The sequence below is a fragment of the Zalophus californianus genome, chromosome 17 (genome assembly GCF_009762305.2).
Source record: "Zalophus californianus isolate mZalCal1 chromosome 17, mZalCal1.pri.v2, whole genome shotgun sequence".
Classification (NCBI taxonomy): Eukaryota; Metazoa; Chordata; class Mammalia; order Carnivora; family Otariidae; genus Zalophus; species Zalophus californianus.
The window spans coordinates 18,973,711-18,999,995 of record NC_045611.1 but is presented as its reverse complement, the minus strand read 5'-3'; the positions used below and the strand labels follow the sequence as shown (position 1 = coordinate 18,999,995).

The 26,285-nt window shown below is 39.1% G+C and overlaps 2 protein-coding genes and 1 pseudogene across 16 annotated transcripts in view; 1 reads left to right on the top strand and 2 right to left on the bottom strand.

Annotated features, from left to right (window-relative positions):
- TERB1 (telomere repeat binding bouquet formation protein 1) overlaps positions 1-742 on the bottom strand; it is a 46,073-nt gene extending 45,331 nt beyond the window's left edge. For 8 of the 14 annotated variants that reach the window (XM_027619254.1, XM_027619263.1, XM_027619267.1 and 5 more), the window contains exon 1: positions 226-373. The gene's annotated coding sequence lies outside the window, so the exon portion shown is untranslated. Of the gene's footprint in view, positions 1-140; positions 400-439 lie in introns of those variants that run through there. The other 6 variants (XM_027619257.1, XM_027619261.1, XM_027619256.1 and 3 more) reach the window with 5 other exon arrangements.
- A 394-nt stretch (positions 743-1,136) lies between these two features.
- On the bottom strand, positions 1,137-26,271 carry NAE1 (NEDD8 activating enzyme E1 subunit 1). 2 transcript variants are annotated; one of them, XM_027619309.1, is made up of 20 exons: positions 26,117-26,271; positions 23,311-23,414; positions 23,162-23,222; positions 21,770-21,800; positions 20,991-21,062; positions 20,548-20,627; positions 19,206-19,315; positions 15,751-15,860; positions 14,628-14,690; positions 14,166-14,229; positions 13,591-13,682; positions 11,492-11,551; positions 11,270-11,403; positions 9,209-9,284; positions 8,857-8,896; positions 7,318-7,404; positions 6,711-6,803; positions 3,828-3,942; positions 3,693-3,742; positions 1,137-1,376 (listed from the first exon to the last, which is right to left on the bottom strand). In XM_027619309.1, exons 1-20 carry the CDS (start codon positions 26,167-26,169, stop codon positions 1,267-1,269), a joined length of 1,605 nt encoding a protein of 534 aa, XP_027475110.1. In that variant the 5' UTR covers positions 26,170-26,271; the 3' UTR covers positions 1,137-1,266. The 2 variants fall into 2 exon arrangements, with proteins under 2 accessions (XP_027475110.1, XP_027475111.1); XM_027619310.1 differs by lacking the exons at positions 21,770-21,800; positions 26,117-26,271 and having other exon boundaries at positions 1,181-1,376; positions 23,311-23,386.
- Positions 15,914-16,330, top strand: LOC113936220 (annotated as a pseudogene).
- Positions 26,272-26,285: the final 14 nt, after the last annotated feature.

The window sequence follows — 26,285 nt, the reverse complement described above, 5'->3', positions numbered from 1 at the left end:
GGAAACTGCCGGGCTCCAGACGCCCGACTACATGGTACGTGACAATTCTCTTTCTGCCACCAGCTGCTGTGGGGACTGCAGCCGGGGTCTGCTGCCTCCTCAGGGAGGCCCGTTCCCGCCAGCTCAATCCACTCCCTCACGTCAGGGGGTTGGGAAGGGAAGAGCCGGGCGTCCCGCATCCCAGCCGCTGTGAGGGCAGACCCGGGCCTACCGACGGCGGCCCACCTTCCACAGGAGGCCACAGCCCGATTCCCGCGCGGGACCCGGGCAGGATCCGAACGCGCAGGGGGCAGAGGCCGTGACCTTTACCCTCAAGTCGCAGCGCGCTGGGATTCCGCCCTTTCTCCCTCTCCGCCAGCCTACAACGACGCCAGACTCGGGTTTCCCGCCCAACGGGTCGGGCCCACTTCCGTGGGGCGGGACTTCCGGCCGCGCCTACCCGCTCTCTCTCCGCGGACCGCCGCTCCCCGATATGACCCAGGCGGGTTCCGGGTATGAAGAGGGTGGATGCAGTGTCATTGAGTGGTGGCAAGTCACAATGTGAACGGGAAATCCTCTGATCTCATCGCCCCCAGTTTTTAGGGCTTTGCTCAGAGGGGCGTTGGCAGCAAGGAGTCAAGAGAGCAGGCTCCGGGACGATGAGGCTGGTTCTGGGACAGTGGCTGCACGGCACAACATGGGTTAAGAGGCCATCCGAGCACCAAGCCTGGCCTTATTCCTCTCTCCCAAGCTTCCCGTCCTTTCTAATAAAACTATACATCTGAAATATTTGTCTTTTCAAATAGTGATGGTCCTAAGATGTCCATAGCTAAAATCTATGCATGGCTTAAATTCATTGCTTAAGACCGTAAGAAAAAAACCTATTTTAAACTGTTTTTAATGAAACACAAGAGATTTTTTTTTTTAAGATTTTATTTTTAAGTAATCTCTACACCTAAGGTGGGGCTTGAACCTACAATCCACAGATCAAGAGTCACATGCTTTACGGACTGAGCCAGCCAGGCACCCCACAAGGGATTTTTATAAGTAACTTGGAATTAGCAAACCAGAAATAATGAACTCAATTAAAAATGGATAGCTTTTATTCTCTGAGAAAACGACTGCTTCCTTCCCCCACAAAGAACAAGACTACATTATTACAAATGAGAAAAATGTTTATTAAGGAAACAATTTAACAGTTCTCCCTTACTAGAATTTTACAAACTAGAGCACAAGCTGAAGGCAATTACAGTTTAAATCATTAACACACTACATAGGATGCTTATTCTACAACTGGAAAGTTGCTGAGGTTTGTGACATGCCACTATAAATGTAAGTATTATTAAAAATTACAAATTGTTTGGTGATTATTTTGATAACTTCCTGAGCAGCAGCTCCTGCAAGGAAAAAGGAGAAAAGCAAATCTTTGAAAAAGGTAAATTTCAAGTTATATAAAAATATCCAACTCTGTAAAGAAAACCTTTCCTTTCCAAAAGCAAAGGTGTTTAAAAATAAGCCAAAACAGTCATAGCTTACTGAAGCACATCAAAATCAAGGACTGCAATTTTTTTATAACTATATTATTACAGGAACAAATTTTGTCCTATACATTCACACTTTGGGATATTATGCCACAATTTAAAAGAATGAAGTATTACGGTGGTTTTGAATGGCTGACGATATTTTAAGTAAAGTCAAAACAGTAGTATGGTTGATAGTGCTTTTTAAAAAAATACATATAGACAGAAAAGATTCTGGAAGATGATCCTTATGTTACATTTAAATTTTACCGTGCCTACTTTACTTTAATAAAATGGAATAAAGGTATATTTGTTTTTTTTTTAAGATTTTATTTATTTATTTATTTGAGAGAGAGAGCACATGAGAGGGGGGAGGGTCAGAGGGAGAAGCAGACTCCCTGCTGAGCAGGGAACCCGATGCTGTGGGACTCGATCCCGGGACTCCAGGATCACGACCTGAGCTGAAGGCAGTCACTTAACCAACTGAGCCACCCAGGCGCGCAAAGGTATATCTGTTCTAAATACATTTGTAATTTGGAAACCATCTGTATTAAATACCGCCAGGCTGCTATACTCAGTAACAGTCTTTTTTTTTTTTTAAAGATTTATTTATTTATTTGAGAGAGAGAGAATGAGAGACAGAGAGCATGAGAGGGAAGAAGGTCAGAGGGAGAAGCAGACTCCCCGCTTTAAAAAAAAAAAATTTTTTTTAAAGATTTTATTTATTTATTTGAGAGAGAATGAGAGAGAGAGCACACGAGAGGGGGGAGGGTCAGAGAGAGAAGCAGACTCCCTGCCGAGCAGGGAGCCCGATGCGGGACTCGATTCCGGGACTCGATTCCGGGACTCCAGGATCATGACCGGAGCCGAAGGCAGTTGCCCAACCAACTGAGCCACCCAGGCGCCCTCAGTAACAGTCTTATACAGTAACAAGTTTTGAGTAACTAATCAAAGCAAATAGAAAAAAACAAAACTACAGAGAAAAAAAATTCTTCATCTATTATAATATGAAGCTTCATCTTTCACAAACATTCATTGATTCAATAAAATATGAGACTCTATTATGTACCAGAAACTCTTCTAGGCACTAGGGATAAAGAACAAAAGATACAAATCCTTGCCCTCTTAGATCTTACTTTTTAGCAGTAAGGGAGAGAGAACTTACAAATAAGTAAAATTTATAGTAAGTCAAATGACTCTAAGTGCTAAGGAGAAAAAGCAAGAAAGGGGGATATATATGAGTGCAAGAGGAGTGACGCAGTTTTAAACTGGGGAGTCAGGAATGGCCTCATATAACATTTTAACAAAGGGAAGATAACATTTTAACAAAGACCTGAAAGAAGTGGAATATAACCGTGTTGTGCAGAATATAGAACACGTTATGGACTAAATGTCCTCAAAATTCATGTTAAATCCTTAATACCTAATGTGATAGTATTTGGAAATGAAGATGGTATGGGGGTCTTTGGGAGGTAAATAGGGTCATGGGGTAGGGCCCTCATGATGGGTTTAGTGCCCACATAAGACATCAGGGAGCTTGTGTCCCATCTGTCCTCCCTGAACAAAGACAAGGTTATATAATGGCACACAGCAAGATGGTAGCCACCTACAAGCCACAAACAGGCCTCACCAGAAACCAACTGCCCTGGCCCTGACCTTGGACTTCTAGCCTCCAGGGAGTTTTTATGAAAGAGATGCTAACTTTCATTTGGGCCTTGAAGAACAGGTAGATTTTAGACATGCAAGAAATAGGGAGATTTAAGGCAAATGGGCCCTGAGGGTTAAGGATTGTAGGAGCAGGAAATCATAGGGCATGTCTCCTGGAAAAGGAAATAACTTGAAAAAACCAAGGCCAGAAAGGCTGAGTGGAACCACAACACAGTGTGTTTTTAATGTCAAATCAAGGACTCTGGACTTGTTTTCTGAAGATCATTGTAGTGTGTATGTGTTACTGTCAGGGCAGAGGGTTAGTTAAGCGAGAGACATGATCAGAGCTATGCTTTAGGAAGATCAATGACACTTCACTTTAAGATGGACAGCAGTGGGAGATGAAAAGCAGAGAGATCAGTGAAATAATCTAATAACACAATATCCTGCCTCACTGACTCCCCTAGTTAAAACAGCTCAGAAAACAAAACTTCCTAACTGTATTGTGTTACCACAAATGCCAGTATTCTCATCTGTGGAACTCACCCCCTAAGAACGCAGCAATGGTATGTGGCTCAGCAGCTCCGTATCGGCAACTACAGAAAGAGATGGAGACATGAACTTAGATTAGCCTTTTGACAAGACAGGTATTATCTTTCCTATGCCCTAAAAAATACTCACAATTCATGGACATAGTCATCTTTCACCATTACAGATAATCCATTTTCCTGAAGGAAGCCAGTGAGACAAGACTTCAGCTTTCCTATATCTTCTTCAACTTGGTAGTTAGATACCCCTAAAAATACATATGTAGGTTAATTTTCATTAAAATGAATAATGAAATTCAAAACCAATGGCTATCTACTTTTCTAAATCCAGTTTTAGGTGTTCTAGTCAAAAGAGTAAGGAATGAAACTGAAGTAAGAACAAAAATAAGGGTAAGTACAAGACCAATATTTACAACTATCACAAAGCTGTAACAATCAAAGAAACCACCTGAAACCTATTAAAATTTCAAGTTTGAGGGCGCCTGGGTGGCTCAGTTGGTTAAGCGACTGCCTTCGGCTCAGATCATGATCCTGGAGTCCCGGGATCAAGTCCCGCATCGGGCTCCCTGCTCGGCAGGGAGTCTGCTTCTCTCTCTGACCCTCCCCCCTCTCGTGTGCTCTCTCTCTCTCATTCTCTCTCTCTCAATAAATAAAATCTTTAAAAAAAATTTCAAGTTTGATAAGTCTGCTTTGTTTACTGTTCTATACCCAGTATCTAGAAAAATATCTGACACATAGTTAGTGCTCAATAATTTGACAGAAGAATTGAATGAATAAGAAAGTAATGTCCCATTGGTGCTCGGGGTGCCTTGGTAGCTCAGTCGTTAAGCGTCCAACTCTTGATTTTGGCTCAGGTCATGATCTCAGGTTAAGGTCTTGTTCTTGAGATCAAGCTCCACATCAGTCTCTGTGATGGGCATGGAGCCTGCTTAAGATTCTCTTTCCCTCTCCCTCTGCCCCTCCTGCCCTAAAAAAAAATTACGGTGCTTAAAAAAATTATGGTGTTTATTATCCATTTCCAGAAGACTAAATGACACTGAAGACATAAAGCTATAATAGGTAATAGGTAACATTTATTGAACATTAATAAATGTTCAAATAAATGTTCTAAGTACCATATATATTAATTGATTTAATCCTCACAACAACTCTATGAAGTAGATACTATTATTATCCCCATTTATAGGTGAGAAAACTGAGGCACAGACAGATTAAGTTATTTGCCTGAGTTACTTAGCTCCTAAGTAGCAAAACTGGGATATGGGCCTGGGCAGTTCTTAATGATTATACTGTCTCCAACGGCAAAGCTATTATTATTACTACCGGAAGGAAAAATACAATTGCTGTAATATTCAAGAATTACTAAAACAAATCATATTTTTTAGCCCTTCTAGTTTAAAAACCATCACTACTCTTCCTCATAATAATACCAAGCCTTTACTGAATACTTACAAGGTGCCATGTAGTGTGTTAAGTGATTTTCATACATCACCTACGTAACCCTTACAATCCAAGAGTACATACTATTATCGCCATTCCATGAGAAAACTGAGACTTGGAAATAGTGACCCACCCAAGATCAAGAGATAGTAAGTGACAGAGTTGAGATCTGAACCTAGGTTCAACTCCAAAGCCTGTGCTCTCTGTGGTAGCTAGTCTCCCAAGATGGCTCCCCAATGAATACTCCTTTGTGCCTTCACATAGTCCCCTCCCACTCTTAATCTAAGCTGGCTCTGTGAAGCCAATAGAACATGATGTAAGTGATGTTGTGTGACTTCTGAGGCTAACTCATAAAAAGCCTTGTATGTTCCACCTGGGTCTTTTGGAATGTTAACTTTGGGAGAGCCAGCCACCATGTAAGAAGTCTGCCCTGGGAATACAATGCTAAAAGGAAGCCCCAGTTAGCCATGGAGAGAGATGCCTGACCAGCCCTCAAGCAGTTCCTGCTGTTCCAACTAAAGTGCCAGTCACATGAGTGACAATGTCTTCTTGGATGTCTAGCTCAGTCAAGCCTTCAGATGACCCCAGCCCCAGGCGTCATGCAACTCTGAGAGTGATAACTGCCTAACTGAGCCCAGCCAATCCACAAATTACAAGATAATAATTTACTGTTTTAAACTAGTAAGGTTTGGGATGGTTTGTTATGCAATAAACCAAGAATACAAGCTACTAAACAATACACATAAAGTAATATATATTTGGTTTTTATTCCTTTTCTTTCTGCTGGTAAGCTTGCTCATTAAGACTGTAACTCAGTGGGCATACTACAACAGTTGGGGCAACAGGTTTTATGATACTCCTAGAATGTGCTGCTATGCAGTAATACTGCACAATTAAAATTATCGTCTTAATAAAAATATTCTGGGCAACTGAAGATCTTTGAGATTTACCAATTCTCCAATTAACTACATTTACAGACAACAAAAAATAGATTCTGAGCAAAGAAATCCCTACACCTTCAGAGTTTGGAATTCATGTCACTAGGCATACTTCTTATGGCTTACCTGTTCCACTAAATTAAACTCAGTGTGAGTCTTAGAAGTAAACTATGGAAACTGACAGAAAAGAAAAGTTTTATTCTAGGGGCACCTGGGTGGCTCAGTCGGTTAAGTGTCCAACTCTTGATTTCAGCTCAGGTCATGATCTCAGGGTTGTGAGATCGAGCCCCGAGCAGGGCTCTTTGCTGGGCGTGGAACCTGCTTAAGATTCTCTCTTTCTCTTTCCCTCTACCCCTCCCCCCCAACTCCTCAAAAAAAGAAAAAGTTTTATTCACAGGCATTCAACCAACATTCTCCTGTAATAGTTTAGAATCAAACATTATTTGCAAATACTTATACTTAAAAAACAAATGGTATTTCCTCACTGAGATGAAGTAGGTATAAACTGTTTACAATGTAAAATTCAAGCACCACTACTGTAAACACCCCAAGAACACCCAAGAAACTTTAAGATTTAATTCAATTTAAGTATTTATTCAAGACTTTATTGTATATGATAATGAGATTGCTAGTCTTACCTGGATATCGACCATGTTGTTTATGAAACCTATCAACAGCCCGTAACATTAAATATAATACTATCTCATTATCTGGATTGTCCATGCTGGAAACTGAAAGGGAAAAACAATTCAGTGTAATCTGGATAATTCATTACATAAAAACAATGTAGAACTGAATTTACTATATACTCCAGTTTCAGGATACAAGGCAATTCCATCACAAAATTTAAATATTTTGTGACAATAAAATAGAAAATGATAAATAATAGTAAAATAAAGGGAGAGGGAGATATGTTAAGATGAAACCCGATGTTCTTAAGGACCATTAGCTAGTCACATAATCTCTAATAATGTAGTAACGTTCTGATTTTAGCTCTTCATATCACGTAACTTACTCAGTAACCTAAAGATGATTTCATTATATATTAAGTTTTTATTTCGCAGTTATGATTATTTGGAAGTATGACTACTTCTTGGTTTACAGAATAAAATTTACAAGTACAATATTTACATTATCCTATAAATTATCATCATATACTCACTACTATTAAACACAAAATATTTATTTATACCTCTAAAATTAATTAAAACTAGTAACCTAGCATCAAAGGATTATTATACTTACTTATTTCCTCCTTGTTAATTGTATCCAAGCCATATTCTTCAGCTAAGGATCGACATCTTACCACTCGAAGAAATGCAGAATTGGTGCCTGAATACAGGAAAGACATGGAAGTAAACAGCTGAGATGTGAATATTCCAAATCACAAGTCACTCTAAAACAGGAAATTCTGTATATACTCTTTATAGACATGGAAATGTGAAGAAATGCCTCTTTGGCTCTCATGGTTAGCAGAGAAGGCACTAGAACACAAATCATCTGAAATTCATATCCTTGGCAGTACAACTAGCTCAGCACTGAGTAAGTAGGTGATGGCACCTCTCTGAGCTTGCTTTCATTTGTAAAATGGGGATATTACCTTTGAAAGTTGTTCTGTGGATCAAATGTGCAAGTGTATCAAGTGCATACCTCCCACAATACCTGATAGGACTCAGTGAAGTCATTTTTATCATTATTATGGATAAGTAGTCCTAAAGGAGAGCATTATATATATTGTGCGCTTTATATATGTTAAAACTTTCTTAAAAAAACCCTTTGTATTATGGAAATTTTCAAACATAACCCAAAGTAGACAGAATTAACTTTCAAGTACCCAACATCCAGCTTCTAATCTGGTATCATAAAAGCTAGTAGAGCAAACACAAGTTCAAAAACAAGGTACAAGACTGGTAGTGAAACAAAACATTAAAAATAAGCTTCAACAAGCACTATGGAAGAGTCATTAAAGGAAGAACATGGATAAATACATTTTAAAGCTGGGGAACATACAAAATATAGACTTTTGCAGAAGCTTAGGGCAGTACCTACAGGGAAAAATTCTCAGCATGTAAAACAAATTTTATTATTCTTAAACTGATTCTTTTTTTTTTTTAGATTTTATTTCTTTATTTGAGACAGAGCACAGGGGGAGAGGAAGAGAGCACAGAGGGAGAGGGAGAAGCAGACTCCCCGTTAAGCAGGGAGCCGGACGGACACAGGGCCTAATCCCAGGACCCCAGGATCACGACCTGGACCAAAGGCAGATGCTTAACCAACTGAGCCACTCAGACATCCCTCTTAAACTAATTCTTAAATAAAAGAAAATGTTTTGGGCCTCCTAAGGAGTTATCAAGATTCCAAGAGCCAACCCACTCTGAAACTGAATGGCAAAATTCTTAATTCCATCAGTCATTTAACACAGATCAAAGTGAGTATTTAAACCAATATTTTCAATGTACATGTAACTCAAGATTTCACATCCAAAGTCTTCAGATAAAACTTTCCCAAACTATTTAAAAGTAATAAGCTGAAAATAATTCTGTATTAATGACAATTTTCAACTGAACTTCATGTCTTTTCAGCACTGCCATAGACAGATATGCTCTATCACTGACCATCTTAAAACACCCTCTCCTTTTATTATGAGGGAAAAAAACACCAACTCTTAGTAATTCTTATCTATACCACTGAGGCCATGGAAAATTTTTTTAATTTTAGCCATTTAAAATTCCTGAAAACATTTTGATCAAGCAAAAGTAAGGAAATTGATTCAAGGGGACTTACAGAGTAATTTTAATTCTTTCTCTGAAATGGACTCTGGTGCCTGTAAAGAGAGAAATGCAGGTTTTGCTCCAGTATAAAAGAGGAGATGAACACAGACTGCAGCACAAAGCCAGTCACTGGGAGATGGAGAGGCTTTCCCCAAGCGCTGGAAGAGCACTGTAAAAACACCTTGTTTCCTTAGTGAAGGCCCTTCTCATTAGCCAGGTAAGTAAGAGATCCCTCTAAAGAAGCCCAGAACCAGGCCACACCCTCTATCTCTAAACCACCTTTTTGGCCTCTGGAGTTATACAATCAGGCCAAATGGAGCCCTACTGTCCATGAAAGGCACAGTACGCTCAGATCAGCAGCTTACCTGGCCGATAGACTGCAACAATTTGGCAACATGATTACCCACAGCAGCAGCATCTTTCTTTGCTTTTTCACGGTAACTGGAAAAGAATAACAAACAGCTGTTTTTAACAATTTTTAAAGTTAGCAAAATTTAAATATCACCATGAAGCAAATTTCTTTCCTTTTTCATGAAAAAATACTGGTCTGGTAACACACAAATGTAAAAATGCCATGGAAATGCTAGCAGCAGCCGCAGCTGTTAGTGGCTGGGAATCTCCCCAGTGTTGGTGATGGACTCTTAGAATCTACTAATGCCTGAGCTCCGTCTATAATTAACAGCAATTTAAAAACTACCCTCCTAGAGGGATCCACGATCCATGTTTCTGGGAGGACCTGACTACGTAGGTTACTGAAGAACATGATTTATCTCCTTGAAGTTAAATCCAAGGAAAGTTAAATACTTCAAAACTGTCTACAGGGATGCATGGGTGGCTGAGATGGTTAAGCATCTGACTTCGGCTCAGGTCATGATCCCAGGGTCCTGGGATCAAGCCCCATGTCTTAAAACACCTTCTCCACAGGCTCCCCGCTCAGTGGGGAGCATACTTCTCCCTCTCCCTCTGCTGTTCCCATTGCTTGTGCTCATGCTCTATTTCCAATAAATAAATAAAATCTTTTTTTTTCCAAAGATTTTATTTATTTGACAGAGAGAGACACAGCGAGAGAGGGACACAAGCAGGGGGAGTGGGAGAGGGAGAAGCAGGCCTCCCACGGAGCAGGGAGCCCGATGCAGGGCTCAATCCCAGGACCCTGGGACCATGATCTGAGCCGAAGGCAGATGCTTAACGACTGAGCCACCCAGGCATCCCATAAATAAAATCTTTAAAAAGAAAAAAACTGTCTACAAATTCATGTAAAACCTATAAGGTCTATTTACACTTTCATTCTCTGAAGATGACCAGTGTTAAGCCGACTACCTTGATTGTGAGGTCAGACTTCCGTCTATCCTCAGCTGACTTTCCCCAAGTTTTAAATAGTTGAACTTTTAGGCTAGGACAACAAAGGTGTGTTAGACAGTGGCTGAGGTGAAAAATGCAATGTCTAGGGAACAGAGATCTTCTGTGTGACATCATTTGGTCCTTGAGGAACCCAAGCCAGTGGCCCTGGACTCATCAGCACCAGGCCTAAACTACATAAAGGTAATATCCACTGAGATCCATACTTATGACAGTCTATCTGGGTTCAGGCTAGTGACACCTAGAGAGCTGGTGTCCATCTACAGTCACAAACTCTTTAAATTATGAAACATTATGATAAAAAATTCATCAAACTAAAGACTTCGAAGTTTTAAGTTCCAGATAAAAGTTCCTATAGGGCCACAGTTAAGAGTATAGAGCTGGGGGGCATCTGACTCTTCTTGGTTTCAGCTCAGATCATGATCTCAGGGTCGTGGGATCAAGCCCTGCATTGAGCCCTACCTCAGCCTCTGTGCTCAGCAAGGAGTCTGTTTCAGGTTCTCTCTCTTCCTCACCCTCTGCCCCTACCCTCCGTGCTCGCTCGCTCTCTCTCCCTAAAAATAATAAATCTTAAAAAAAAAAAAAAAAGGAGTATAGAGCTGGGTTTCATGGGTTCGAATTCTGACTCTGCTATTTCCCAGCTATCTGACTCTGAATAAATTACCTTTTCTATGTTTCAGTTTCCTCATCTGTAAAACTGGGACAATAATAGTATCTCTCTCATGGGGCTGTTGTAAACAATAAATTAATTAATACATAGAGCAGTTCATAGCACAGAGTTAAATGCTCAAATATTAGCTTTTTATCATGAAAGATGAAAGAAAAAATCTGCCCCCTAGTCAGTAGATGGGAACTCTCTGTACTTTCTGCTCAATTTAGCTATAAACCTATAACTAGTCTAAAAAATAAAATCTATTTTAAAAAGTCTGCTCCTAAGTTTTTTTAGCTTATTTTTAAAAACTGTTTAACAGATTTGCATTTGATTTCTGATAGAGTGGTAAAATATGTTCATCTGTACTATAAACAGGTTAATTTTTCGTTAAAATAGTTTGAAAACAGTGACTTACACATTTTGCAGCTTTATATATTTGCTTGAATCTGCGATCATATCAGGAATTGTGCCTCGAACAGGTAAATTTCCCTGACCCTCTTTGGCCACAAATTCCTTTAAGGCACGAGCTAAAATCCAAAATGATGGAGTCTAAGAGAGTAAGAAAAAAAATTAGTATTAAATGGCATCTGAATTTGACCCAAAGGTTAAGATGGCACTATTTACTTTTGGTTGTTACCTGTTTGGTGATATTTATGCAGTGATCATCATTAAATATATCTTCAATACTGCTTGGGATCTAACAAAGGAACACAAAACATTTACTTATACTAAGAATGTGCCCATCTGTATTTCCACTCTTTCCCCAAATTCTTTTAATTCCTACACTGTAATCAAATACAAACTTCTGATGTGCTTAGACTTTTTTGGTAAAGATTTTATTTATTTGAGGGAGAGAGAGAGTGGGAGCACTTGTGCACACAAGTGGTGAGGGGGAAAAGAGAGAGAGGGAGAAACAGACTCCCTGTTGAGCAGGGAGCCCCACTCGGGGCTCAATCCCAGGACTCTGGGGTCATGACCTGAGCCGAAGGTAGATGCTTAATTGACTGACCCACCCGGCCGCCACTGCGCTTATTAGACTTTTATTGAGAATCAGTACCAGATAGAGATTTGATGAGGAAAGAGAACGGAAGGAAGTCCCCTCCTGCCCACTGGTGGCAGCATTAAAGGATGACCAGTTCTCTTCCATCATACATGGATTAAAAAGGGAGCTACAGTAAATCTTTTGATATAGTTACATCTGAAGATATAACAAAGATTTCAGATATTACTAGCAAGCTAGATTTGTAGTCCATGTATTTCCAGCTTGTCAAAAATGTGAACTAACTAAATCAGGAACTACTGGAAGAGACAACAACTCTGGCAAAAATTAGATAGTTAAATTAAGTACTTTTAATGCTGGCAAAAATCATCATACATTAATAACAACTATTGAAATTATAGGCTTTGATTCTACAGCTGTGTGGAAAAAAGAAATTTCTTATTGGTAACTTCGTAACTGGTCTCTCTGTTTCTGCTCCCAGTCCCCTACAGTCTATTCTTCTCACCAAGAACCAAAATGATTTTTTAGAAATATAAATCACGTCACTCCACTCCCTGCTAAAAACGCTTGAATGGCCCCCTCCCGATCCTAGAATTCCCCATCCTCATCGTGTTCTACCCCTCTGTTCTGCTCAAATTTTGTTCATAGCACCTAGTGCATTTATCTGTCTGCTTGGTTCACCATACAGAACCTAACTATGAAAACCTTGAGTTTTTCTTAATAGGGGTAAATTTTACATTCAGTGAAATGAATCTTAAATGTACAGTTCGATGCATTTTGATTATTCTGCATGTCCTTTTAACCATCATCTCAATTACAACATAGAAAATTATCATCACCCCAGAAAACTGAGTGATAAAGCACACACTTTTAATTACTCAGCAATATTACCTCATTGTCTCCAAAAAGTTTGTAATGACAGCTTAAGTGCTTTCCTAATGTGAAAGACAGAATTTTTTGCCATTTTAAATTATAAGAAAATTCTTAACTTAAAATACCAGTTGTGTTATTCCAAATTTCCCAAAAAACCTCACTGGTAAGACCTTAACAACAAAACAAAGGGCATCTAAACGGAGTTATCCTCCAAATAATGTTTTACAATGTCATTAAGAACGTCTTCCATAATATCCAAACAACTACTGTCAAAAGCAAACACAGGGTAAGATTTAACTTTCAGGCAACACTATTTTGGGCCAGCAAAATATCACCTTCATTATATATTTCCTACACCCAAACTGTTACTATTCACAAATCATGTACTTCAAATAATGTATATAAATCATTATATCACTAGTATATGCTGAAGCACCGATAACTACTTTAACAAGGACAATACAGTCTTATTAAAACAAGATTCAGTCCATATTATAGATATTAATTTCTAACAACTTTACAGTTTAGGAAATACTAACTTAAATCTAAAATAAGGGCACCTGGTGGCTCAATTAAGCACTTGACTTGTGATTTCAGCTTAGGTCATGATCTCAGGGTGGTGGGATGGAGCCCAGCATCAGGCTCTGCACTCAGTTGGGAGTCTGCTTGGGATTCTCTCCCTCTCCCTCTGCCCCTGCCAAATCATGCACACATGCACACATGTTCTCTCTCTTACTCTTTCACTAAAATAAATAAATGTTTAAAAAATATATATATATATATATATATATAATCAACTATTTCACATGAGGACTTCAGAAAACACCTTTCTTGTATGAATTCCTCAGCAACACTTTTAATACCTGAGTTGTATTTAGTGCTGTGTTCACATTTTTAATAGCTTCTTCAAAATTCTCTTCATCTTCCGGAGCCCCGTTTTCATTCTTTAGAACTCCTAGTAAAATAGAAATTGGTTAGCAAAAAATAGCCCTTTTCTTCTCACCCCTTTGCTCTCCCTAACATTATGGAAATAACCTCATCAGATCTTAAAAGGGAGGATTGGATACCGAAACTTAAGAAGAAACAGGCGTACCATTAGGCATTTTTTTATTAATATTAGCAGCTACCCTTTGTTAAGCTTTTACTTTGTATCAGACACTACTAAGTGTACTTCACATTTTATTGTATGAATGAATCCTCACAACAACCCACAAGGTAGTTATCAGCAGCCCCCAGTTCCTCATTCACAGATGAGGAAACTATCATTAGTTATTTAAAAAACTATATGAGTGGCTCCTAAACCTCCCCTGAGAAAAAATAAAACACAAGCTCATGATGGCATTGTCTGACAAAGCAGCTGACAGAAATCCAATAAACAGCTTCAAGCAATTTGCTTTTCAAACTTTATACAACATTCAATTGTATCCCATCATATTACCTTGTCTAATCAAATCTCTGAAGTCTTCTTTTTCTTTATACGTTTTAGGTATTCGTCCATTTGTCTAAATTGGTTAGAAATTTTTAAATTCTATTATAAAAAATCAAAACATGGAAATTGAGAGTCCCAAGTTTCCCCCATTCTCCCATCCACATGTGATTTCATCAGCAAATACCTCAGTGAAATCAGAGGTTGACTTGAAAGAAAACAAAAACTGTGTGCCATTTCTCTACATTCATTCCCCACTGCCAGTTTCAGAATGACATTTACTGATATTTAATTTTGTTAATAAAAATATCAGTATCAAAAGAGGAACTGCCAGATTTAAACAAAAAAGCACCCACCTCCTCTATAACCACATAAAGAAAAGAATTAATCTCCCACTTTCCTCCAATGAAATCCTTTATAATAAATTGAAAATACAGTCATATATGGAATTTGTGTTTTTAAAAAAGGACGTACTTCACTATACCACTGTGCTAAATATTTAGCTACAATCACAATCCATGGAGTATGGCTATGGTCCTAAAAATGAAAGAAAAATCAAAGAAAATGTCAGTATTAGTTAACATTAATTAGTTTACATTTATTCTTTTTTTTTTGTAGATATTTTTTTTATTTTTTATTGTTATGTTAATCACCATACATTACATCATTAGTTTTTGATGTAGTGTTCCATGATTCATTGTTTGTGCATAACACCCAGTGCTCCACGCAGAACGTGCCCTCTTTAATACCCATCACCAGGCTAACCCATCCCCCCACCCCCCTCCCCTAGTTTACATTTATTCTTTATCACATCATCTCATTTTCAACAAATCCAACAGTAATTATGATCATCTCCCACTATATGTAGTATAATGAATGGAGGGAAATGAACTGGGTTAATGAAAATGGCTTTACAAACTTTTTTTAGAAGCAATATCCAATTTAGTCCTAATATGGCAGGTTTGTACTAAGATTGTCCCCATTTTACCAACAAGAAAAGAGTCTCAGAGATTGCCACCTGAAGAGAAAGCTCAAATCTCTTGATTTCAGATACCAATCCTAGGCTGAGAAAACTCTGTTTTCTGGTCAAATACCTGCATTTTAATTAATACATGGGTAGGAAAAAAACCACATACTTCCTAAGTTACATAGTCTATTATAAATATCATTATTTCTATAATGAAATATGGAGTTGCTTTGGTAACTCTTCAAATACTAAAAGTAACTTTCAAGAGGAATTAATTTCAACACCCACCCACCCCAAATTCACACTATTTTAAAAAGTACATCTAATTGTTTACAAAAGGGTCATGAAGAAGGCTGCTGGGATGTTACTGTCCAATTTCTTGACGTGGGTACTGATCACACAGTTATGTTCAGTTAATGAACGTCTCTTCAAAAAAAAAAAGCTTTCCAAATTTTGGTGGAAAACAAATTTATTTCAAACAAATTAAGTACAATGTTGTTACTATGTAATCTGGAGGACAAGAATATGGATGTTTATAATATTTTCTCACTATGGTGTAATTCAAAAACCTTAGGTTAAAAAAAAATCTTTTAATCTATCTGTAAATGGAAAGTCATACATACTACCAACCTTTTTTTCCATATGATCCAAATCATAAGATTGAAAATGTTCTCTCAGTTCAGGAAAGGGCTTATCCAGTCGTAGATCCTCTAATGCATTATCTGGATGAGATTCTATTACTGTGAAACAAATAATCCCAAAACATAGACTTCTTTAGTGATATTTCTGGAATACATTACATTATAGGGACTTAAGAAATCTATAATTTCTGAGAGAGTGGGACATCCGGCTTGCGAGCAGGCAGATTCGTTTTAGGCGTGACAAAAGAGCAACTTAAAAATGGGTGACGTTGAGAAGGGCAAGAAGATTATTGTTCAGAAGTGTGCCCAGTGCCATACCGTGGAAAAGGGAGGCAAGCACAAGATTGGCCCAAATCTCCATGGTTTATTTGGTCGAAAGACAGGTCAGGCCCCTGGATTTTCTTACACGGATAACAACAAGAACAAAGACATTGCCTGGGGAGAGGAGACACTGATGGGAGTATTTGGAGAATCCCAAGAAGTACATCCCTGGAACAAAAATGATCTTTGCTGGCATTAAGAAGACAGGAGAAAGAGAATTGACAGCTTATCTCAAAAAGGGCTACTAAGGAGTAATAGTGGGCCACTGCCTTATTTATTACAAAACAAAAATGTCTTGACTTTTTCTTATGTGTACCATATTTAAATTGATCTCATACACCAGAATTCGGATCACGAATGGCTGATAGAATATTTCTTTTGGACAGTCCTGATTTAAATAAGATGGGCTCGTGGTTAAATGAATAGGATCAGCTTTTTGAACTTTGATAGTAATTCTGGTTCAGCAAGTGCTGTCACTGTTTTCCCCTTCCAGAGATTCGATTACAATTGATTAGTAATGGTCAGCTTTTCACAGAGATGGTAAATGCCATCTCTAAACTTATACAAGATTAGTTTTATATTTAGATTTATATAACTGGTTATACTAATACATTTAAATACTGAGGAAATCCCTTCACCATCTCATAGAACAGCAAGACTCAGCTGTGTTTCAAGTTGTGTTTGTTAGCCTGTTAAAGGCAAGGGCTGAAGATAAGCTGGCAGTGTCCACTTTACCTTTTTGGTCTTAACTATGCCAATTTAATTAAAATTCCCTGCATCTAAAATGTTGCCTTTTGCTTAATGAAAGACATTTTAGTGTGGTTTATGTACAATATTAAATAAAGACTATTTAACACTTCTCACATTTTATAGATGATCTATAAGGTCAGATGCTTTTAAAATTCTGTGTGACAAGATATAGCAGCAGATTTGGCTTGTGGATTCTTCGCTAAGTCAGACTAAGTTATAATTCAGGATTGTCTTCTAAACAGCTATTCAAAGACACAACTGTGGAATTACCATATAGGTATGACTGGTAATGGTGCTTTTGCCCCAACTAGTTAGAAAGGTTAAAAATGAGAAGATATATCATCAGCACAAGTTTGTAAATTATGTGATAAGGCTTAAGATAATTAAAAACAAAATCACAGATCATGAAAAAAAAAGAAATCTATATTTTCTAAATGGGCATAGGACCTAAAGGTTTTTTTCTGGTTTTTTTTTTTAAACCCAAGGAATTGATTTTATTTTTTAATTTTTTAAAGTAAGCTCCACACCCTATGTGGGGCTCGAACTCACAACCCCAAGATCAAGAGTCACTGCTCCACCAACTGAGCCCGCCAGGCACCCCTTTTCTGTTCATGATTGAGATAAATTTATATACATATACACATATATATATATACACATATATATTTACATTTTTCTAAATGCACAAATCGTAAGTGGACTATAGTTTTAATAAGAGTAAACTCAAAATTCCTCTAGAGCTGAATTTTCTTGCTATTATAATTTTAAAAGATCAAAATTGATAAAATATGTGTTCAGATAGTACTTAACAATCTACCTTTCCCCTCCTATGGTCTTTAATAGACATCATCACCATCTACCTAGACCTCTTCCCTAGAAATCTGATGGTTAAGTAGACATAACAGTATCTACCTTATAAGGATTTTGGAAAGATTACATGAAATAATCCACATTAAGGCAGGAACACAGCCAGCAACGTTAACCCTCATTATTATTTACCCCCTCTTCCCTATCCTTGTAAATGCCTTAGGTCAGGGGCTCAGTCTCTCTCTCACCTAGTTACACCACTGGAAATTTCCTAACAGCAACCCCTGCCTCCAACCTTTGGCCCTTCAAACCCATTCATTCTCCACCCCACTTCAGGGTACACATTTGAAATAAAATTTTCTCCCTGTCACTCTCCCACTTACAACTCTTAAAGGGCCTACTACCACCTGCCGAGAGCTTATGCCCAGAAGCCACCTCCTAACTGCCCAGGCAGATACTACTCCCCCGTGATACTACCAACACCAGTGGCTATCACTACACTAGCAGAGTTCCCTGGCTCAGAGCCATGCAGGAATACTGAATGAAAACTAGATGATGATTTAAGCTTAAAAATTTCTAAGTAGGGGCACGCCTGGGTGGCACAGCCAGTTCAGCATCCGACACTTGGCTCTGGCTCAGGTCATGATCTCGGGGTCATGAGACTGAGTCTCGCGTCGGGCTCCCACTCAGTGTGGAGTCTGCTTGAGATTCTTTCTCTCGCTCTGCCCCTCCTGTGCGTGCTCTCTCTCTCTCTCTCAAATATATAAATAAATAAAATCTTTTTAAAAAAAAATTTGTAAGTAAAGGTCTAATATCATCCTTGAGCTGATGCAAGCTTACCTATGTATGACTTCAGTCTCCTAGAACACTGTTTCCTTGGAGCAGTAGTTAGGTAAATGCCTTGCTTATTGTGTAGAACTGTACCTGAACTGGGGGAGCCTAATGCCTCTATGAGAATGGAATGAAAGATCGGTAGAGAAAAGGTGGTACGACGTCTATGTGTCACTGTGACCCACATACCGTGGCTCTCACCTATAGCAGCCCTACACGCTCCACGTGGGTTAAGAGGCAAAAAAAGGTAGGGACTTGTTTTGCTGCTGGGCCTCCTAATAAGATGAAGAAGCTGTACTTGTTGTATCTCCTGCTTTGTACCCTTCTATAACATTAAGTAAAGGAAATTAGATTAATGACTATTGATTCTGATTGCCACTCTGAACCTGTAACCAGAGTTGTGCTGTTAAAATTTACTTTGTAATTTAATACTGACTTTCTATGGGGCACCTGGATGGCTCAGTCGGGTAAGTGTCTGCCTTCGGCTCAGGTCATGATCCCAGGGTCCTGGGATCGAGCCCTGCATCAGGATTCCTGCTTAGTGGAGAACCTGCTTCTCCCTCTCCCTCTGCTGCTCCCCCCTGCTTGTGCTCTCTGTCTCTCTCCGTGGAATAAATAAATTTAAAAAAAATAAAAAATAAAAATAAAAAACAAAATTGACTTTCTAAATTGTCAGGTTTCTAAAACTGTAGCTAAAGCAACCAATGGCAAGCCCCATAGGTGCAACAGACTTACCTGGATGTTCTTTTATAATGATCCTCATATAACCAACTAGTCCATATGTCCTACAGATCAAAAGAGGTATTTGTGAATTCCAGAGGACATCCGCCAAACGTAGTAATGTACTGTAAAGGAAAGCACAATAAATAAGAACATAAGCAACTGGATATAGGCCAAACATGAAAACACTCTAAAATAAAGCAACTTCCTTACTAAGTAATAAATGCAAAGATATATCTACTACATTTACACAAGCAGATCATGGATACACTGAACAGGATTCCACAAGATTGCAGCCTCACAGAAAGTGTATCTCTCAGACTAGAGGAACATGAAAGCCTCCCCTTTTCTATTAGGGAGAATGTTATTGAAAGACACTTCTTAAACATTTCCATAATAAGGAAGAAAATATTTATAAAACCCTTATCTACACCCCCAAGCACACTCTATAATTCTAACTAGTTTTTTTTAACCAAAAAATAACCAATGTTTAATTAACTGCTCTAAATATAGTTAAGAAAAGTTTCACATCTCAATATTTTTCTCTTCCCCATCTTTTTGATGTTGGAGACTTATAAGCACTTCCATTAAAGGTTTCTGTGGAGTTCAAGAACTTTAAGAACTACAGGGGTACTGGGTAGCTCAGTCGATTAAGCATCTGACTCTTGATTTCGGCCCAGATCAGGATCTCAGTGTCCTGAGATGGAGACCACACCAGGCTCCATGCTCAGTGGGGAGTCTTCTTGAGATTCTCTCTCCCTCTCCCTCTGCACCTCCTCACCTGCTCTCTCTCAAATAAATGTCTTTAAAAAAAAAAAAAAAAGAGGGGCGCCTGAATGGCTCAGTCAGTTAAGTGGCAGCCTTCAGCTCTGGCCACCATCTTGGGGTCCTGGGATTAAGTCCCGCATGAGGCTCCCTGCTCAGCAGCAAGTCGGCTTCTCCCTCTGCCCCTCCCCCTGACTCTAAACTCTCTGTCTCTATCTCTTTCTCTCTCTCAAATAAATAAATAAAATCCTTAGGGGTGTGTGGGTGGCTCAGTTGTTAAGCGTCTGCCTTCGGCTCAAGTCATGATCCCAGGGTCCTGGGATTGAGCCCCGCATCAGGCTCCCTGCTTGGAGGGAAGCCTGCTTCTCCCTCTCCCACTCCCCCTGCTTATGTTCCTGCTCTCGCTATCTCTGTCAAATAAATAAATAAACTCTTTAAAAAAATAAATAAAATAAAATCTTTAAAATAAATATATTAATTTAAAATTTTTTTTAAATGAAGAATTTTAAGAACTATAGTCTTTGCAGAGAAAACAAAACTATGCAAATCTAATAAAAGACTAAAATAAAAATGAATTAACATAAAAATTTACCTTTCAGGAAGCTGAGTTGCAACCACAATGGTAAACCTACAGAAAAACGAAGGATCGTTGTCTAGAAGGTTTTCTGGACTCTAAACAGGACACAGGAAAAAAATTAAACAATTTTATAATCATGTTAAACATGGCAGAAACAGTTAAGCTATTTTAGAACAAATGAGGTAACATGTTAGACTCCAGTGTTAAAGTAATTCAACTCTTAAATATACAAAGATTCAAAATTCTAAATGCTGGGGCACCTGGCTGGCTCAGTCAGTATAACAGGAGTTTCTTGATCTCAGGGTCACCAGTTCAAGCCCCATGTTGGGTGTAGAGATTACTAAAATAAACTCAAAATTCTAAATTTCTAGGGCTTTGAATTATTAAAAAATTACATTTCCACATATACATATGTATATATATAGATACACACACACACATATATACACCATATATACCTCTTCCACAAAACTCCCGGAGACATCGTTATTTAATTCTTGTAAGAATTCCATGGCAGCCTGAGCTCGGTTCTTTTAAAAAAAAAAAGAGCATTTGACTTGAATTAGAAAAAATTTGGTTAAAATATAACCACTCAATTTACAGATCAAGCAAACATAAAACTTCCCAAATTTCATGCATAGATATGACAATTCTGCTTTTCACAGTATTTAAGCTGAGGCTCAACCACAATATTACTTTAAATACTACTTAAATGACTATATTATTTGTACCCAACTTTTCTGAGTAGGCAAATGACCAGAAAACCTTGGGTAGCAGGCAGAGATATTTTGGACCACGTTTAGACTCACTCTAACCTCCCACATTTATAATCCTGTATGAGAGAGGTCAAAGAAACAGTCATTTCCATTCAGAACACTGTATTAAGTTGACTATTATGGCTTTGTAAGAATTTTAATACGGAACATACAAAAATAAAAGATATGCTGGCTAACTCTTAAAAATCTTGTTAACCAGAATATTCCATCCTCCTTATGTTAATCTCAAGGTTTAGCTTTAATACAGGATACAGCATAAAAACACAGACAGTACGTTTAAGTTCTTAAACTACCAAGCATATAAAGATCTGCGAGATTTAAAAAAAATAAAGCTAATTTAACTTTTTTCTCAGAGAAATAAAAGCTCTTTGAACGTCAAAGCTTTTCAAGCAATCAAAATATAGTGTGGCATCATTAGATGCTCAAACACAACTATATTCTATAATAAACCGATGGTTTACCTTGCCGATGCTGCTTCTTTGAAAGAAAAAACTAGAACAGAATTAAAAAAAAAAAATTAAGGGCTTCTTTGACTATAAAGGGAAGGTTATTTGTAACACCAGGTATATTTCATTCATAGTATAAATACTAGCTATATTTTAATAATAGATTTTAACAGCCTTCCTGGAGGAAGATAACAGAATGAAACTTGTAATCAAAGACCAGGCTAATAAATCAATGTTCCCAAAGTGTGTACCACAGAATACAAATTTCATAAGATGCTCTAGGAGCATAAAAGTTCCCTGGCTTTACAAGTTTGGGAAACACCATATGTTATATTTCCCTCTTGGAAATTCATGATAAATATATCACATGATATTAAGGTCTTATATTAGAGAAATGTTTAACTTCATTTGGCCCATTTATGGAATCTATTTGCCCATTTAGCAGCTATTAACATTCCGTAGAGCCAGTGTTCCACAGACCACACTTGAGAAGTGCTATATTGAACTGCTTGCTTTTGCAGGTTAACTAAAACAGCCTTATTCAGGTTTCCTCCCACATACCCTTGTCATGTCTCAAGGCCCATATTTGAGGCTGGGCACCATTTTGTAGCACAAAATCAGTGGCTCCATAAGAAAAAGAAACCTTATTCTTATCACACACTGCTCTAACCAACCAAGTAAGCAAAGATAATAGGACTTTTTCTTTATAGATACCAATAAAAGGGTGCTGTTGTAGATACACTACCCCCCAAAGAAAAGAGATCAAAGCTCAATATGAACTAAATTCTGACTTTTCTTGAACGTACTCATTGTTGTCATATACTAACAAATACAATGAGAGCTTCCAGCCTCCAAGTCTCAAAAAGAACTTGAAATCCAAATCTGGCAATGCTTTGGAAGTCTATATTATGATCATCTTTAAAAAATAATATACACGCCATCTTTAAAACAGCATTTTTATAGAGACAGTGGAGTATACAGAGAGATATACCTGGACTAAGCTCAGAAGAAACACAAATAAAAGGTAATTTTTATTATTCTTGTAATCCAAAAACACAATTTTTCTTCAAAAATACAATTATTTTAAATTATGTACTAACCCCTAGGGATCAATGCAAGGACTTAGGAATTGTCTAGATTTCACAAATCAAGGAATAAGGACTACTCCTTTGCACTAATAACAACAATGAAGACAGTAATGATGGGTACCTTTTATTAATGGTCTATCTGCTGGACACGTGTAATGACTTACTTCATCCTCCCCATAATCCTAAACACAGGGATTATTTCCACCTGAGAGTCAAGTCACCTTGGTTGAGGAGGTGGAGCTGGGATTTAGGCCTTACTCTCCTGTGACAGTGCACTGCCTTCCCTAACATGCATGTGTTTGAAAAGAATAGAACATACTTATTTCCAGCATCTTCTCCGCTGACCTGATTTCCGTCAATAATTGTAAATGAACCAACACCTGGAAGACAAAACAGAGTCAGTCAAGGACACATAATTTCTAGTTCAAAACTGTACGGAGTAAATTTACTACCACAAAACTACATTACCTGGTAGTACCAAGTTTTTAAGAATTTCGGTTCCTGTGGCTGTTGCATTTATTAGGCAAACGTGAGCAGATTCTAAAGCCTCTTGCCCATGATCACCCCACAACCTACAAAACAAGACACAAATTCAACACTTCTAAAACTTCCACACAAATCCAACTTTCTTATTTGGACGGTGATCTTTGATCTTCAAAGTGTTCTTGCATAGAATGGCTGATGATAACCATAGTAAACATGTGAGACAGGAAGAGCAGCAGGTGTTACAGGGACTATATAGCTGAGTAACCTAAGACTCAGACAGGTTGATACTTTGCATGATTAGAAGGGGGGCAAATCAGTACTAAAAACTTGGGTCTTCCAGCTCCTTGTCCATTACTCTTTTCAAGCGAGATAACTTACGGAACAGATATATTAGATATATTCATTAACATTAAAGAACTGCCTTAGACTTAAAACCTATTTGATCCTCTATTTCATTTCTCCTTAAATTACACAGGGCCAGTATATTTACGATCTTGACATAGAATTTATCACTGTGACATCTCCAAGAGTGAGAAAAGCTTTACCAAGAAAACTGAATTATTGTCATCTGGAAAGCCTCATGTTGACTTCTATAGGAGTGCTTTAAAATATAAAACCCAATGCTCATTTTAATAGCATGATTAATAAATGCATACATTATCAAACACAAAGATATAATAAGGATTAGAAATATACGTTAGAACCTGATTCACACTGGCATATCATTAACAGGGCAAGGTGCATGATCACACATGCATCACAGCATCTGGCCCAGTCTGGTTACCTTCACCCAGAAAGCCTTTTATCCTTCCTTGTCAGTATTGGAAGTATGAAAATCATTAGAAAAATGCCACAGTCTGTAGGACTGACAGGCTTTAATGTGCTTTCCCTGTCACCTGATCTAAAACAGATGCCCTGTTATTGTGTAGCCAGTACGTCCTCCAGAGCATATCACAACTATAACTACTTCATTTGGTTTTTTATTTGAGGAACATCCATCTCTCCATTCCACTCTAAACTCCATGAGGGCCCAGATAACTCCCTATGTGCACCGCTGGAGCCGCAAATGCCTGGCACACTGCCTTGCCCAGAGTAAGTGATCACTGAACAGCTGTCAAATGAATGGAGGAATAGCCTAGAAGAACCAGACAGACGGGAAACATCTGTTTGTTTGTTTTTTTTTCTATGAAAGTAGGGCACACAGAAGACACTGACAGATCTGGTTGATGGATGCTTGGGTACTCAGATAGCGAGCCTAAGAGAATACTGGTGCATCTCTAGGTAAGGCGTTTCAAGAAAGAGGCCAGACAAGAAATCAATCCTCTTTGCTCCCATGCTGGCCTAACTATGGAGAGCATGGCCTGGTTGACTCCTGCCCAGCTGTACAACTTTGCTTCTAGCAGCCTCCCTCTGACACTCCAAAACCGATAACCAATTCTCACTATGCAAAGTAAAATTTGGTCCTTAACTGGATAGGACTCAGCAAAAATTCTCTTTTGTCACAGTTACTTAGTAACCTAAAATATCTTCTCAGCTCTTTCTTGTATGGTTATATCTGAATTCAAAACACAAGCAATGCTAAGAATTTACAAAAGAACACAAGTTGGTTACAAGGGCTCTGTCACCTTGCTTCCTTTCCCAGAAGCTTGGGAGGAGAGTGATGTGACTGAGAACAAGCTCTGAAAAAGCCAGAAGGGCCTATGTTTACATCCTGGCTCAAATACATGGGAGACTCTGGACAAGTTATCTAAGTTTCTCCAAGACTCCATTTCCCCATCTATAAAGCCAAGAGAATGTCTGCCTTCAGTGCTGCTCTCAGAATTAAGTGCCTAAAGCCCCTAATACAGAACTAAGCTGTGGGTGCATACGGGAGTTCCAGGGGACATATAGGGACATACTGTAACTTCTCCCGGCTTGGTGGGGGCGGGGGGGGGTTCCAAAAAGGATATGGGCCAAGCATTTGTGTTACTTCCACTGCCTTAGCACAAAGATGATGCTTAATAAATAAGGAATGGGGTGTGTAAGGAGAAAAGGCAAGGTAGAGGAATTAGCCAAGGACCTGACTGATGGCTTAGACCTGCAGTGTCCACTAAGGTAGCCATTAACCACATCTGGCTACTGAGCACTAAAAATGAGGCTAGCTAGTCGGAACTGGGATATGCCTACAAGTGTAAAAATGCCAGATTTCGAAGACGGTATGAAAAAAGAGATTAAAAAAATCCCTAATAAATGTTTATATTAAGTGTTAAAATGGTAATCTTTTGGATATACCGGGTTAAAGAAACTACTAAAATTAATTTCACCTGTTTCTTCTTTTTAATGTGGCTACTAGAAAATGTGTAATTACATATGCGGCTCACAGGACAGGCATTATATTCCTACTGGACAGCGCTGGCTCAGGACAATCCCTAACACTCCGCGCTGCTCTGGGCGGCCGGGAGGGGGTACACCCGATCCCCCAATTCTGCTAAATGAGGGGTAAACGCGCAGCGGGGTGGCGCCGGCTGCCGCCCTGGTCACCCGCCCGACGCTGGGGCCGCGAACCTCGAACTGCACACCGCGTGGCGGGCGGGCGCACCCCTCGGAGGAGAGTTCCGACCCTCAAGGGTCACCCGGGGGCCCCAGGCCGGGGAGCCCCGAGAACCGGCTCCCCAAGCCCAAGACTGCCCGGCCCGGCCCAGCGGGAGGCCTGGAAGAGGCCCGACCGCGCCGCCCGCTCGCTTAGGCCCGGCCGGGACGCGAAGGAGCCCGCCGGCCGGCCCGCCCGACTCGGTGAGCCCTGGCTCACCTCAGCTGCCGGTCGTACTTCTGTTCCTTGAGCAGCTTCCCCGGTTGCGCCATGGCCGCACCCGCCGCGCGAACAGCCGAGCCCCGGCCAACCCCGGCCACCACCTCCACGAGCACGCAGGCGCACTGAGCGCCCCTTCGCCGCCGCTGCCTCCCGCGCGCCGCCCGCA